Raw genomic sequence first — 16,830 nt, 5'->3', positions numbered from 1 at the left:
TCACATAAGGTGTAATATAAGCCTGAACAGTTACGCATATTTAAAAAACTTTATTCGGTGAAATTGTCCCAAATAATGACAATTAATCTTGCGTACCATCGTGTATGAGGGGTTTATTACGCTTCCCGTGATAAGTACAACGGTGACACTTAGTCCTTGTTTTGACAGTTAAAGAGTAGAAGATACCAAAGGATAGACTTTATAGAATTCTTCAGTTACATGCATATAGTCATAAAACATACCAATAAATAGTGCTTACTATACAGCATTTGTTTTATTAATTGTACAGTGTGTATGAATTCGTGCAACAGGTTCGTAATATTATTATAAAATACGGATGTATTTGACCTCGAAATTAATACTGTGTCAGTCAATATAAAGTTCGTATTAATTATTTGGTATCTGTAGAATAAATTAATACATAATTTATAGCCCACGAAAATGCATTAATTAATATGAAAGGGCTTTTTGTGTAGGCGGTGTGATATATATTTAACATGATCCTAGAGTGTAAAGCTCTGTCTACACAATCAAACTTTATATGACAAAATTAATTTGCCCATAATGGATATGATTATATTTTGGCATATCACTACCATAGTTGGGCACATTACACTTTTTTTTATCAAACTAGTTTGATAGTGTAGACAGAGTTTGAAAATCAGAAACCAAAAAATGACTATAAACATACTATATTCTTTGGCATATTACAAAATGAATAAATATAATATACAGTCCCATATTAAGTGGACACCTTCTGGCCCCACAAACTTGTCCCCTTATTATGGATGTCCCCTTAGTAAGGGTTGGCTGTAGTGTTAACATAATAATTGCACCTCATTTCACAAGAAAGTTTCCAATGACGTACAATTTATTTATCTATCAACATTTTAAAAGCTTCAATACGAGGAGATCTACCAGATATATAAGAAGGAAAAAAAAACAAATTCGGATACAACAGAAACTAAAACGAAATACATATATTTAATTTATGATAGAAAATTATAATGAAGGTTATATTAAAATGTAAGATAACTAGCTTGGCGTTCGTATATTTTGTAATGAAGAATGTAAAGGTGAGTGAATCTCACAAAAAGGAGAAAGACATATTTTAAGCCTTTACAAGTACAACTGTCTACGAAAAGACGGTGTTTACATTACTTAATAAGGCATAGGCACTCGTTAGAAATCTCAACAATATACGAAATGGAGCATGATATTATTATTAGTATAAGTGGATCACAGGATATAGTATGAAAGTAAATTACCAATTACAGAGAAAACTAGCAATTACAAGATAAGACTACCAGGAGAAGATCACAAACTAAAAAAAAGTATGACTGAATATAATCGAAAGGGCCAAAGGTAAGTTTACTCATAATGTATCATCATTATCGGTATTTTAAAAATTACATTAAAATTGAATTATATCAATATGATATTTTAAACTGTAGCCTACGTAGGTGACATGTATATCATACACCGAAGTCATGCAAGTGGGATTGGGAGAGTATAAGTATGAAACGAAATATGTATAGGCCTAATATATGTTAAAAAAATGAATAATATTAATGATATCATAATTATAGTATATTAAAAACATTTAAGATTCATAATTTAATGATTTAGTGGTGAGGTAAATGAAGTCCTAATATAACTCGTATTTTTGTGCATTTTTAATTCAACATTTATACTGTTAATTTAAAATAGTTCCAATTATAGTTCCCATTATAGTAAAGACATTCAATTACATACGTTGAGGCGTATATCCTATAAAACGCATAAGAAAGAAAATGAACAAGAAATGCCAACTGACGGTACCCTCGAAGAGGTTTTTTTGCGGGCAGCAGAAAAGGGAGACATAGAAGCAGTCTCATATGCGTTACTGCACCAGGAGTCCTTCGATGTCAGCTGCCGAGATAAGAACGGCGATACTGCGCTTCAACTTGCGGTAAAGAATTCAAATGCAGGTAGGAAAATGTCCATTAGGGCTAATGAATTATATATATTCACTGATAATAGTTGCAGGTAGGCTTAGATGAGATTACGTAATCTTGTTTTTGGGATAAGATTTTCAACTGCGTTGGTTTCGCTATTAATATAAATGAGATGGGATAATATGGCTAATTGGTACGTTCTCAGTATCGTCTTAAATTATGTTCAGTGGCACTTAAATTTATGGTGGTAAACTTTCAATCGTAGCATAAGAATTGTTTACTAACTGACATAAATAGACTGTGTTTCGTTTGAATTTTTTGTTCATGCAGCTTTGAAAATGAAATGTATCATTCTGGTTCTCAAGCTTAACGGGAAACTGAGGAAATTCGGATTAGGCCCTCCACGGACCCACGGCAGCCAACAGTGCAGCGCCTAACAGATCAGCACACCGGGAGACGATACCCTTACTCTTTACGATTATTGTACCAAGTTCTTTAACGTGCACTGTCCAGTCCCAATTGCACAATAAGCCCAGCATACCTATTGATTTGTAATTATGAACAAAATGAATGTTAAATTGTTTAAAACAAACCACTTTAAATAAAATTAATTTGCTACTTCAAATTCAGAATAACTCAATAATACGAAAATTATTGTTTATTTATAAAGAGGTAATCAAACTGATGTTAGATGGCGGTATTCATCCAGGCGACTCTCTACTGAGGGCGATTGACATGCAGAACATGAAGACGGTTGATATCATTTTGAACTTTGCAAAGTCGACACAGGTATCAAAGAAACGGTTTTATCTGATTAAAAAACCTGTTTGTGTTATCCTATTTATAAATTCTTGAAGTATGTGCTTATACATTGTTTATGGATTGTCCATATAAGAAAAAAGCTAGTTTGTCAATTTTCCGACAAAAAGTATATTGGATAATACAATTTTGGTTTACATACATTTCAAATAGCCAACGAATAAAACAATTTTGGTTTACATACATTTCAAATAGCCAACGAATAAAACATATATAGCTGTCTTTTTGTAGTTGAAAATGTTTATAGAATATCTATGCATACTAACTAAGAAAAAAAAAAGATTATTAAGCGGTCTATCATGTTGTCAATAGGATTTTTTTCTTTTGTGAGATAAACTCATTTATTTAAATTCTTCATTATTTAAAGATGTATTGTCCCTTGAAACACAAAAAAAATGAAGGTCAAAATATTCTAAATTTAAATTGGCCATATCAAAGTAATATTAAAGTTATTCAATTTAAGTCGGAAAATCGAGCCAAAAACAACAATTTTACGTAATGAACAGGTAAATTAATTTGATTACATTTCGTCTGGAAAATCGTCGCGATCGAAAGTAAACAGAGATTTCAAACCACGAGTATGCATTATGCATGATGCTAATTAGGATTGTTTACAACTCGTCACGGTTGAGAAGGTGTTTTCACACAGATCGCGAGGAAGTTTTATGATTATGCATACAGAGTAGCCAAACAAGCGCGTTGCATTATGAGATATGTTTTGATCGAGAACATTGACTAGAAGTCAAAGTAATTTTTTTAAACAAAAAACGTCTGTATTTCAGTTAAATGATTCTTTTTTTACTAATAATTGGTGAAAGTTAATAACTATTAAGATACTTCAAAATGACCCATTTGTTTCGAAATCTTTATTTTTTATTCTTTTTGGAATTTGTCAAAGGGACAATACATCTTTAATCAGAATCATCATTGTGTTTCAATATGTATTTTTAAAAAACTGCATTTTGTGTCTGTTTTTGTTCATTCCTTTTCACATATTGTGAATATCCTCTTATATATAATATACGACGGCTTCTCATCTTTGAATTTGAATTGGTTATGTATTTATACCGGGTAACCTCTTCATTCAAAGACCAAAGGGTCCAGCTATGACCAGTGGATGTGTTTGTACTAGTACACCGGGGTAACCACCTACTCGTCTAGAAAGATGTACTAGGTTCTTTAAAGTGCACATGAACTAGATGTGTACAACTGAACCTACAGTTTATAGCCCTTATCCGAGAAGATTAAAGCTACACAACAGAAGTTATTATTTTATTTTATTCTAGGGTAAACAATACAACATAATTAATTCTGGTATGGATTCAGACGACTTTCACCCGGTTGTTACTCCTCTAGTTTTAGCTGCCCAGAACAATAACCACGATATAATCAGGGTAAGTTACACCATCTATAAAATATTCTATTTCTAAACATTGCAACGTATTCTACGTGAACATTGATGAATAATCAATAACGTAATCCAGGTAGGCCTATTATTATAAACAAGCTTAAATAGTCTGAAATTAATGTTGGATTGCAAATTAATTTAACACACGCATCATATATTGATGAAAGGAGGCCGCAAACATCCAGCGGGCAGTAAAAGTCATTTTTCGAATACTGTAGGCCCACTATTTCTAATCTATATAGATATAGGATTGGTACTCATTCAAATTGATCCAATTAAATGTGAGATAAAAGTGTCTACTGTAGTCTATTTATGTAAATGTAGTGACAATACCATGCGGGCCGCGATATTTCCCCAACTAATGTACGAAAAATAAAATCTCATGCGGGACATTCGTAACAAATTTCTAGTTCACTGCAGAGGTGTCACAAACGAACCAAATAAACAAGTTTTACTTACCGTCTATTATATAATGTACTGATAGATAATTCCAAAAGATTTACTGACAATATATATAGCAAAACAGCAACAACCAATAATACAAATGGTGATTATTATTCTAACATATGTCGATTTACTGCTCATGAATATTCAAGATATTGCAAATTTGTTTATGTAGATTAGACAGATGTTAATTAAATTTGTAAATTGTAAAGTTAACTTAACTTACCTCGTTGTAGCTTGATGGGTAATTCTTCAAATTCGTCCATAAAAGAGATTGTTTCGTGTCGATCATACCTGTATTGAAATTAGCATATTATATTTTATTTAGGAATAATTTCTATCTACAATTTTGAATACATGCCTAATATAAAACATAAAAGGACATTTGATAGTGTAGACAGAGCTTAATCACATTATTTTACTGCAGGCATTGTTGCTGAATGGAGCGCATCTTATTGATGATCCTGGTGTTCAGGAAGATCCAAACGAGTGCCACACAGTGGAATACTCTATTGGCATTCTCCACATATATAAAGCACTTTCTGGTGAATTCTACATTGCTCTCACTAGTAAAGATCCCATAGACGCAGCATTTTCCATCTGCCGTCGTCTAGAGAAACTTCAAGACAGGGAGTATGAATTTAGAGCCGAGTATGAAGAACTTAAGAATCAGGTAAGCAGCTGCTGCACTCATCATACACCTCTAGGTGACCTGCTGCACTCATCACACACCTCTAGGTGACCTGCTGCACTCATCACACACCTCTAGGTGACCAATTTGGTCGAGGTCTGCACTGTTTCTATGTTCACGTTGACATTGTAATGACATTAATGGTAATAACTTAATGTTCGATAATAAATGAATATTATAGCCTTGCATATCGTTATTTACAGGTTTCAAATTTCTGTTGTAGTCTTCTTGACCAGTTACGTGGATCGAATGAACTCGAAACTGTCTTGACGCACGATTTGAAAGTCTGGGGAGAAGACTACACAACAGTCTCTGACAACCAATTGCTGAAACTAGAAAGGGCGATTGAACACAAACAGAAAGCGGTGAGATCAAAGTTTACGTTTTCAATTTATGAAATCATTTGTGAAAGGACGTATAAACATAGGTGTATTCATTATAAGCTTATCATTTACATGTCTTTCAGTTTGTTGCACACCCCAACAGCCAACTAATAATGACAAAACGTTGGTACGAAGGACTACCTATTGGTTGGCGAGATTACTCAGTAGCACGTGATGCTGTTGGAAGTATACTCATTGGATGCAGCTTTCCGATATTTTCTGTATTATACCTGTTATTTCCGTTTGGATGGATTAAGAAATTTGTCCATACACCGTTAGTGATATTTATTGTTTTCGTAACTTTTTCCAAAATAACTATAATTTAATTTGTTTAAATTTTAAGACTATCTCAAAATAATAATAATCATATTGTTTTAATTGCCTTTCAGACATGTGAGATTCTTATTTGAAACATTTTCGTACTTTACGTTTCTTTCTTTACTGATTATAAGCACATTATATAACCAGGACCCAGCGCCTGCAACCAACTTCTCGTTTACAAAGGCAGAACAACTCGAAATAGAACAGTTCTACGACAGAGAACGAGGCAGGTTACCTTCTGTAACATCAATCGTGTTATACATTTGGGTCATAGGTTAGTAATGTATTTCATATTTTGATGTAACATTGCATTGTAATGCTAATAATAATGTAAATACAATGTAATTGTAATTTAATTGTACTGTGACTTGGAATGTCACTGTAATTTAATTGTAATGTAATTGTAATTACAATGTTATTACAATGTTATTGTAATGTAATTGTACCTGTAATGTAGTTGTTTATGTAATTTAATACAATTTGTAATTTAATTATAATGTAATTACAATGTTATTGGAATGTAATTGTACCTGTAATGTAATTGTACATGTAATGTAATTGCACGGTGACTTTTTAAATGTCATTTTAATTGTAATTGTAATGCAATTGTACTATAATTACAATGCAATTGTACTATAACTACAATGTAATTACAATGTAATTGTAATGTAATAAACATCTTATCAATCTTATGAACGAAATAATAAAAAATACTGTAAACTGCCCATTGCATTTAGGAATGACAGTACAGGAAAGCAAACAAATATGGGAATGTGGGTTTAAAAAGTACATGAAAGACAAATGGAACCTTATAGAGACGGCGCAAATTCTTCTTTATTCAGTGTGGATTTTATTAAAAGTTGCTGCATACTTTGAGGTAAAAATTAAAAACTGTTCTCATTTACAGTGTAATGAGTGCTCTAACTTTATTTTGGATTGTAAGTAACAAAAATATCACACAATGCTAAATACTGTATATTTAGCAGCAATTTTAGAACATACCTTTTCTTCTGGTTTTTATAATGCTCCTTTGTTTAATGCTCTCGTTTTAAATTCATCATCAAATTACAAATACAAGTTCCGGCTTTTACGGACAACGAATAAATAATGTTTATGTATATTTTAAAATTAAATTTCAGATACAACGAGAAGGCGATATATATGTTGCCAATCAGGAAAGATGCAATTTCTTTGAACATGGTCCACCGTGCTATGCAGCCTACTACACACATCATGAATTCAGTATATGCTGTGATCCCGATTTAAGCTTTTACGGCGATTGTTTGAATAGGTAAACGGTATCATTTTGTTTATGTTTTATATTATGTAAAGCGTGAAACTAACCAATACCTATACATTTTACCGATACATTATCTTACAGGCAGTGCAATGATGGCTCAACATTTGATGGAGAAAAATGTGTACAGCGGTATTTCAATAGTACTACTTATACATGGACTGACGTATCAGATGCCACATTGTGTGCTGATAATACAGCATGGGATGGAGAGGTATGTCGTGAAATACCAAGCTGCTACAATAACTACATACTGTATGGAAGTTTGTTTGCATGTTGTTTAGTAAATCTCGAAAGAAGAGTCTGTGAATTAAATCAGTGTGTAATCGATGGCGGTTATTATAACTACAACGGCAAAGATTGTTATCTATACGAAAATGGTCGTTACGTTGCATACGGCAATGGAACTGTTTTGAAAAACGACAGCAAAACCTGCGATCAGTCTGAGGAATACCAACTCGCGATTCAGACTTTACGGCTTCTTATAAGTGACTGCGGTGGACAATCAGTGGACGACGGCAAACTAAAAGAGACAATTGACAGTTTACTGACATCGGAATTCCAAAGTGGTTATCTGGAGGTTACAGATACAATTGAAATTCGAAATTTAAGTGATTATACCAGTTCATCAGAAAATTCTTACTCTTTTAATAGTGAAGAATTTGATTTTATATCTCAATATTTCTCAAGCTATAGTTTTTTCCTAAGCAGACGTGAATGGAAAAATGATGACCCTAACCTGATTGCCGAAGCTGCATTTGCTATTGGTAATATCTGCAGTTTTCTTAGACTTCTGCAGCTGATTACTAGTAGTCGTTCCATAGGTCCTCTCGAGATATCATTAGAGAGAATGACTTCGGATATTGCCAGATTCATGGTTATTTTCATCGTCATATGGTGGGCGTTTGCAATGGGTATGACACAGCTTTATTACCCATATGCCTCAGCTACAATTCTAAAATGCATTGAAGATGGAGGCGAGCAAACAGGATGTTTCCAAAATCCATTTGCCGGGTAATTGTTTTAACTATACTATTAAGGTTACTAAAATACTTCTTCCATAGATTCTGCTTATTTATAACACTATCACTACTACTTCTTATGTTACTTCTACGTTTGCTGCTGCTGCTGTACCTACTGATTCAGCTACTGTTGTGGCTACTGCTAATGCTACTTCTGCCAATACTGCTGATAATACTGCTGATAATGCGGCTGCTAATGTGGCTGCTAATGCGAATGATGCTACTACTGCTGCTACCACTGCTGCTACCACTGCGCCTACTACTACTATTGCTCGGCTGCTTCTACGACTGCTTCTGCTACTGCCACTGCAGGGATTCCCCGTATATATTTCTGATAAATTTTCTTGTACAATTTAAAATTCTACACATTTTGTTAAAACGTGACAAGTTATAATAACAAACATACTAGTAATTATAAGCTATCCACTAATTTGTGATACTGTAATAATAATGAATAACATAGTAACAACTGTTCTTAGCTTTGCAGAAGGGATGGAAACCTTATTTTGGGGACTGGTTGGATTAGGCGACCTAGGCATTTTAGATACAGGTACAGATCATTCCATAACGGAAGGTGTGGGTACACTTATGTACGCAGTGTATATTGTGATGGCAGTTATCATTCTGCTTAATGTACTTATAGCCATGATGAGTAACACTTTCAGTCAAATACAGGTAAACAAATATTCGCACGCTAAGGTTATAAAGACATTAAGGCCATTTTACAGATAATTGGTAACGGTAAACGAAAAAGCGCGTAGCGTGTCCCATAGAATACGGAGTCTATCTTGGACGGGTTTTAGCTCAACCACCCGTCCACTCCGTCATAACATACCGGATTCTCTATTTTCCCCGTTTACCGCTTACTCTTACCGCTCGTGTAAATTGGCCTTTAAAAATCATGTACAACATTCTATCCGACAGAGCGAGAATGAGAGTTTACCAATATGCTGACAGCGGTCACGGATTAAGGTTTGGTTCCCATTGCGCCTACTATTGGATTGCTTCCAAGTGGGAACAAATATGTAATACTACAGTTAAATGATGTGCTGTGATAACGTGAAAGCACTCACAAACTTAGTGAAGTAGTTAATATATTAGGGAAACCTATATTCGGAGATAGAAGGCTCACCACTTGATATTAATGTTAAAAGAATACAGAGGGCGTGCTATATCTCATATGGACGATACAGGAAAGTGAAATTTTAATATAATAAGCTTTTGTGACGTGACCAATATATCAATAATAGGCATGTATGTATATACCTATGTACACATACATTTTGAGAATTTCAGAATGATAACTTCAACATTGTAGGCGCTATCGTGCTTATACAAACAAAGCAAGTAATAATACTTGGCAAAATTATATTTGGCCAATAGGCCTATAAAATACCATTCTTAGTCTCTGTTTTAAACTACGGTAATTCATAACGCCATTTCGAACTTATGATATTTGTTTTATAGGATAATTCTGATATCGAATGGAAGTTTAGTCGATCAGCCATATGGATTTCTTATTTCAACAAACAAATCGCGCTCCCGATTCCATTTAACATTCTTCCGCCTCCAAGAGATATATTTGAATTATGCAGAGGCATTTTAAACAGAGCATTCTGTCATAAGGCTGAGAAGGAGATGAAAAAGGTATGCATTATTACATTTTAGTTTAAACATTTAAAATTATAAGCAAGTACCATTACCTTTACAACATTGAGAAGACCATGTGTATAAACATAACGTTTGTACCAAAATGTTTTTTTACAATACGAATATTAAGTAAAGTCGACGTGTATAATCGAGACTATCATGACGAACATTGCAACATGTATTTTCACCCTGCAAAACCACTGGGGTAAATTTCTCTCAACCTAAACCTCTCAAACTGTGACCCATCTAATAGTCCCTCTACTAGTATATACACATACAATCTTACCACTATATTGAGAAATAAACTATTTATCAACAGAAATACAAGGACAAAATAAAGAAGAAGAACCAGGAATATCAGGTATGATATTTTATATACACTACATACATTCATAACATTGATTATTATTAATAAATAGATTTCATAACATTTCAATATGTTTGTGCTTCTAGGAAGTAATGGATAATTTAGTTGCCCGCTTCATTTCTGACAAGCGGTCGTCTGCCTTTGACACAGACGATGCCGTAACACAGACCGACGTCATTGATATACGGTCTGATGTAACCGAGTTTAGGTAAATACAAATAAAATATTGTTTTGGTTATTTTGTAAAGCTACAAACGGCATGATTTCAGAAAATTGCTTAGCCTAACCTATTAATAATTTGTAATTTATAAATTCGATTTTAAATTTGATTGGAATTATACTTCTCATGATAGGAATGAAATGATTGAACTATTTCGCAACGTTGAGGGGGCTATTTCAAACTGCGTCGATACATGTGATGAGATCTTTGATACCGTACTTGAATTTGGTGATTCGCTTGACGTGATAAATGGAAGTATTAACGGCAAAGAAAAGTCAAAAATTGTCAAGAAGCGGGAAATCAGGAACAAAAATGTTACTGAATTTCAAGAGAAGCTAACATCCGTAGGTTTAAAGCAAGCTGGTGTACAGATAAGGCCTAGACCTACACAAGCATACCAACGTCGTACGAGGATAGTTGGGCACGCCCAGCTTGATTATGTTCCAGAATCAGACGATGAGAATGACGAGGAAGACAACCAATCAACCGTTCCTTCTTTTTTTCAAAGGATCGGTGACCTTCTAGCTTGAGTCAGAAAGTTCGGAAAGGGCAGGTGACCGTCTTCTAAAAAAAGAAGGCAAATTCTCCTTTGTTCACCTTTCAAAAGCTAAGGTGAACAAAAGTGGTATGTGATAGGCCTAAGACAGGTGAATTTGCAAAAACAAGATATTGCCCCTGAAGGCAAGAGCACACACTCTGCAACGAAACAATGACCTCAGCATTGAATGTAAATAAAAGCGATAACAAACAGAAGGAATCAGGTACTGCTGATGAAGCACACATGAATATACGGAAGTGGATGATGAATTAATAAATATTAGATGAAGTTATAACAGAACCGTAATAGCCCATGTTATTGAATAATCTTTGAATATGTTAGAAAAAAAACTCCAAAACATAAAATAAATGAAATATTTTGAAAAACACTTTTAAATCAGTTGGTCAAGAAACTTATAGGTCTACAGTATAATAATAATAGTTAATTGAAAGTTAATTATATTGACGTACTTTTTAGATTAAATAAGTCTTGCTTTAGGTACTTCCGAAGTTTGTTTACAGGCCTTAATATTAATTTAATATTAAGAACGATTGAAATACTGAATCAGAAAAGTACAAAAACGTAAATATGTTGCTCGATTTCATGATTTCACTAAAAAAATACCATTATACCTCCGCTGCGAGGCATAATCAATGATGATACTAATTATTATTGTGAAGGTTTTTAAAAATCGAATCGAGTTTGTTGAAAACAAAAGGTGACAATAACGACAGATTTATTGTAGACAGTGTTGCCATGAGAAGGTGACCGGTATTATCTTGGTTACATATCGATCGCGTCGGAATAGTAATAATTATGAATAATGTACATAGAAAGAAGAAATCACTAAAAATACTACCTCAGATAATATTTTTAAGTTATTTAGGCTCAAGTCTCGGTTAGTATGTTATTAGGCCTAACAGTAGGCTAGTACTGAATAACTCGAGGAAAATTAATAGAGCTTACTGTTTTACTATTGCATTTTTACCGCCAGGGAAGTAGGACTTGGTCAGTATTTGAACAAAGAGGGATGATTTAGGCTGCTCGAAAAAAAGTTTTCATTTTAATATAAATAAGAATAACAAGTAAAATTTAAATTTGCTTATAGAGTATTAGTCAATCAAATAGGTGTTTAAAATGTTAGGAGCGCATTAGTTCCCTCATGAATTCTATGGCATGAGATATATTTTGAAAATAAAGTTTTATAGATCATTAGTCATTTAGTAATGTGCCATTTTTATTTACTTCAACCCTCTTCAATGAGGAGAAAGTTTTTACAAAATACAATTGAAATGTTCTTTTTTCTTAATTATAAAAAAATGAAACGTATAATTAAATTACAAACTTATAAGTATGTATAGCTTGGTGCTTGCCTCCTAATCCCAAGGTTCATGGTTCAATCCTGACTTAGTGCCAGGGTTGTAACTCATGACTCTTTTACCTCCACTCCATATAAGCCTCAAATGAAAAAAAAAATCAAAAATTAACATCTTATAATATTTTAGAATAGTTATTATGTCTCTCATATTGCCTCATATACCGTCACAAGCATAGCGCCTGTATAAAAAGAGCGCAATTTTTTCTCAATTTTATAACCACAGAGAAATGAATACAATCAATGCAGTATTAATAAAATAGATATGCATATACCGTAAAAAAAAAACGTAAAATGACAACGGGATCTAAGTTTAATCATACAGATATGGTTTAATGTTTTTAATTTATATGAAACAATTTAATAAACAAAGCCCGCCACAGACCACAGTAGTCTCGTTTTAGTTAAATGATATAATAACGTCACATGTTCACAGCAGCTAGACTCTTTGAGGTAAAAATATATAAATACGTTACATGGTGTACTTTACAGCTAGTCTCTTTTTAGCTACACTGTTTACATCAGATACCCCACTGTCATGCAAAGCAGGCGAGAGATTCACACAGTACACAATAAAGACAAAGCGGTTACCAAGACCACCGCTCAATAGTATTTGTTCGATGCGTCCCACGAGTAAATTTAATGACAACAATAGTCTCACCGAGGATAGCAAGCATAATAGAGGACCCAGACTAACTCTATGAAGTTATTATTTGGATTCTAATTTTGGTGAGTTACGGTTTTGTGGCTAGAAATAATGCATCTTTTAGGACTTCAATGTTATTATTAAGATAAAAATAACGACTACTGAATAAAGTAAATGAATTACTAGTCATAAAATATATTAGGATATAAAAAAAAGGTATACATTAGGCATATAGGTACGTATAGTGTTAGTAGCAACAACAGCATTGTAAAGGTTTATTTTTATAGGCATTGGACTAATCATGCAATCGAGAAAGTGATGAAAAGACCGTTACTTCCTTAACTAGTAGACTATATGTATAAAGCAAAGATGATGACAAAAAGCTCTGTTCTTTTTATTAATAGTATAATATAATAATTATGAACACAGTAACAATTAATAATAGTCAAAATAAAACATTCGGCGCACACCTGTCAAAGTTACATGTCGTAAAATCCTCTGCCTATTATTGGTTACTTGGCAACACGACCTCCCACATCAATTAAGCTTACAAGTTCAAACTAACTAGATAAGGGTCAAAGTATCAGGTAATGTGAAAACAGTATAATGGTGTAAAGCTCTATCTACACTATCAAACTACTGTAGTTTGACAAAAAAAATGTGCCCAAATATGGTAGTGATATGCAAAAATGTAATAGTGATATGACATCATCATGTCCATATTGGGCACATCACATTTTTGTCACATAACGTTTGATAGTGTAGACAAGGCTAAACTTAAATGATAGTTTGATTTTGTTATGCGTAATTATTAACGTTACGCTAAAAACTATTACACTCAAATTATTGTTTTATACTGCCTATGAGTTTTATAAAATAGTTAGTTCCCGCTTCTTACAACACGTATATTGCATCATAAACAATTTTAAACTAAAACTTAACCAGAATATATTTACGGAAAAATAATATTATTATATATTTTTTGTTCTCCTCATTTAGATATTGTGAATCGATCAATAAATACCGATAAGCACGGCCATACTAAGCGTGACTGAATATACAGCAAATTCAAAATAGACATGAATCTTAATTCATATTTAAGTCCAAGTAAAACTAAAAAGCCATCGACGTTGAAACAACCCGCCTACGAACCAGAGGCAAAGTACATAGACAAACAAACGGCAATATCAATAGCAAAGAAATTAAGACTTTCAAAAATAGGTAATGTAACACTGCGTATAACCAATAAACAGATATCAGAGTCTGATGTCACTGTTAGCGTTAAAGATGCTAGGCCTACGACAAGAAGAATTATTATGGATCGTAACAAAGGTAGGATGACGGCGGAGAACACAAAAAGTAGCGCCGTTGGAAAATGCATTTTAGTATCAAATGATTACGAAAGTAGGCGACTTTCGAGAAGCTACGAAGGCATTGACGGACAGAAAGAGCAGAAACGTAAGTTTATGATGCAGAAGAAAAGAGGCTTTGCTCAGCGTCAACTAGCTAAACTACAAGAGGATGAATGTGAAAGTAGTAAGCCTAGCGAAGTTACAAAAAGTAAAATTCAAAACGTAAATGGAAAGAGCAGAACTATTCCACATTACATGAGTCCTTTAAAATGTGAAAAGAAAGAACCAATTGATCCCGAGGTTGCTGAAGTAACTCGTTTTATTGCAGGTAACCCGGATCCACGGCTACAAGATGACGTCACAACATTAGCAAACGGTGTAAACGGCTATCAATACAAATCCAGAAAAACGGAAAACGGAAAATCTCATTTTGTGCGAAAACATGTTGAACCAAAGAACGTTGTATCAAAGGAAAGTGTAAACAGAATTCAGCATATTCCCGTTCCAAAAATTGAATTTTCTTGTACCGATAATACAGATGACTCGATAAATGACTTCTCTATTGAATGTAATTCTGATACAGAGTGGGATGACAATTATATCAATCATAACTCATCTCTGAAAGTATCTCGAGAACAAAATAAAGGCAATTCAAAGACAAATAAAAAAAATAATATATCAAATGGAATTCGAGTGGATACCCCGAAAAAAACCGAACCAGATGCGGAATTACTAAACACCAGAAGCGAATCACGGACGACAAAAACAATAATATCACAGCTCATAGCATTGAAGAAAACAAAAGAAAAGGGACTAACACCTAGACCAGTCTCCAGAAATGCTATTTTACGTAATCGGGCAACGAAGGAAGCAGTATCTCAACTAAACCCTGCAAAAGACCCGCGTTTTACCAATCTGGCATCGTCTTTAGTTCCAGATTCTGCCAAGTCACATGATCTGTATAAATCAATGGGACGACTCGAATTAGACAATGAATTTGTATTCCAGATTCCTACAATTGACAAATCCCTTATGTTTCTTAATGATGTGCATGTCCAACGCCATGGAAATTCAACAAGTAGGTTGCATACATCATAACAATGATGCACAATTAAACGCCAATGTAGGCCTACTATTTTGTTTATTTACTTGCTACCGGAAGTTCACGAATGCCATAGTTGTTCTTCTCTATTATCTTTATCTCATTAAAGTATACGCCATGACAATTGTTTAACAAATGGTTTGCATACGGGTTAGTTCTTTGGATTGTGGGATTGTGGATACCATGTACATTCAAACCAACAATTATAAATGATACATCAGCAGTGAAAACAATAATTGCATATTTTATAATAGTGAAATGACTATTTTCCGTGCTTATCTTATCTTTATTTTACATGATGATTTAGCATTTCAATTTTTTTATTGAGATCTAATCTTTGATTATAATATATACTGCATTGTTTTAGTATATTGCCTTTAATATTATCATAGGATTAGTACAATTATTATTCATTTTTGAAAACTGAAAGTTTCAAATTTTCACTTCTAAAACAGAAAAAACAAATCCAATCCAACGCAACCAAAATCAAACACAATTCTAACACCATTTACTTAAAAACAAAAAAGCAACCATAATGAACAAATCAATTAATCACCAGCTAACTTGAAATACTAACGTTAGCCAATAACATAACAAACTTCTTGAAGAATGATTATAACAAAGATATAAGCAAGAAATAAGAAATCTGTATTATTATTAACAGAGAAGAAAAAACCCCAAATTTAACACTCGGCCATAACGCCACTAGCTAGACGAACCATGGAGGTATAAATTGTTATACCTCCATAGACGAATGTTCTCCTCACACAAATAAACAAAAATGCGCCCTCTATCAAGCGAGTCAAATGGCCGAGTGGTTACGGTAGGTGGTTAAGCCTGGTTTCCATTAAAATCGCTACACGCGCAGATGTCGCCGACGCGCATCGGGGAGGTCTCCCCCGATTCATCGCAGTCAAATCGGCGGAAAGTTCAACCATGTTCAACTTTGCCGATTTTGTCGGCGATGAATCGTATACGCGTACTAAAGATATTTCAATAGGGTTGGTGAAATCTGTCCATAATAGGTTACTTTTCTGTCCATAATAGGGGACTTTCTGTCCATAATAGGGACTAGAGGGCGCTGTTGTTTGTCCATAATAGGTGACTTTCATAATTGGCTGTCCAAAATAGGCGACTTTTTGTCCACAATAGGCGAGTTTATTGGAGTAGTGCGCCATCCATTGTTTTGTCCATAATAGGTGATTTTGTTGGGTACTCGACGTACATACGTAGTTTATTTCGCGAGTAGAAGTAATAC

At 33.6% G+C, this 16,830-nt stretch overlaps 2 protein-coding genes and 1 long non-coding RNA gene across 3 annotated transcripts; all 3 read left to right on the top strand.

Annotated features, from left to right (window-relative positions):
• Positions 1-2,684: 2,684 nt before the first annotated feature.
• LOC140056665 (uncharacterized) lies at positions 2,685-5,056 on the top strand. Its single transcript, XR_011846801.1, has 3 exons — positions 2,685-2,726; positions 4,043-4,150; positions 5,036-5,056. It is a non-coding gene; the product is annotated as an uncharacterized lncRNA (long non-coding RNA).
• A 187-nt stretch (positions 5,057-5,243) lies between these two features.
• On the top strand, positions 5,244-12,304 carry LOC140057639 (transient receptor potential-gamma protein-like). The gene is made up of 12 exons (XM_072103356.1): positions 5,244-5,281; positions 5,523-5,664; positions 5,766-5,903; positions 6,151-6,277; positions 6,741-6,880; positions 7,143-7,294; positions 7,385-8,314; positions 8,802-8,997; positions 9,790-9,969; positions 10,292-10,333; positions 10,426-10,547; positions 10,693-12,304. The coding sequence occupies exons 1-12, from the start codon at positions 5,244-5,246 to the stop codon at positions 11,087-11,089; spliced, it is 2,604 nt and encodes an 867-aa protein (XP_071959457.1). The 3' UTR covers positions 11,090-12,304.
• Positions 12,305-13,134: 830 nt separating this feature from the next.
• LOC140056890 (uncharacterized) lies at positions 13,135-15,682 on the top strand. The gene is made up of 2 exons (XM_072102407.1): positions 13,135-13,201; positions 14,118-15,682. Exon 2 carries the CDS (start codon positions 14,198-14,200, stop codon positions 15,566-15,568), a length of 1,371 nt encoding a protein of 456 aa, XP_071958508.1. The 5' UTR covers positions 13,135-13,201; positions 14,118-14,197; the 3' UTR covers positions 15,569-15,682.
• Positions 15,683-16,830: the final 1,148 nt, after the last annotated feature.

Source organism: Antedon mediterranea, chromosome 8 (assembly GCF_964355755.1).
Source record: "Antedon mediterranea chromosome 8, ecAntMedi1.1, whole genome shotgun sequence".
NCBI lineage: Eukaryota > Metazoa > Echinodermata > Crinoidea > Comatulida > Antedonidae > Antedon > Antedon mediterranea.
The sequence above is the reverse complement of the archived record's forward strand: the minus strand, read 5'-3'. Positions and strand labels throughout refer to the sequence as shown.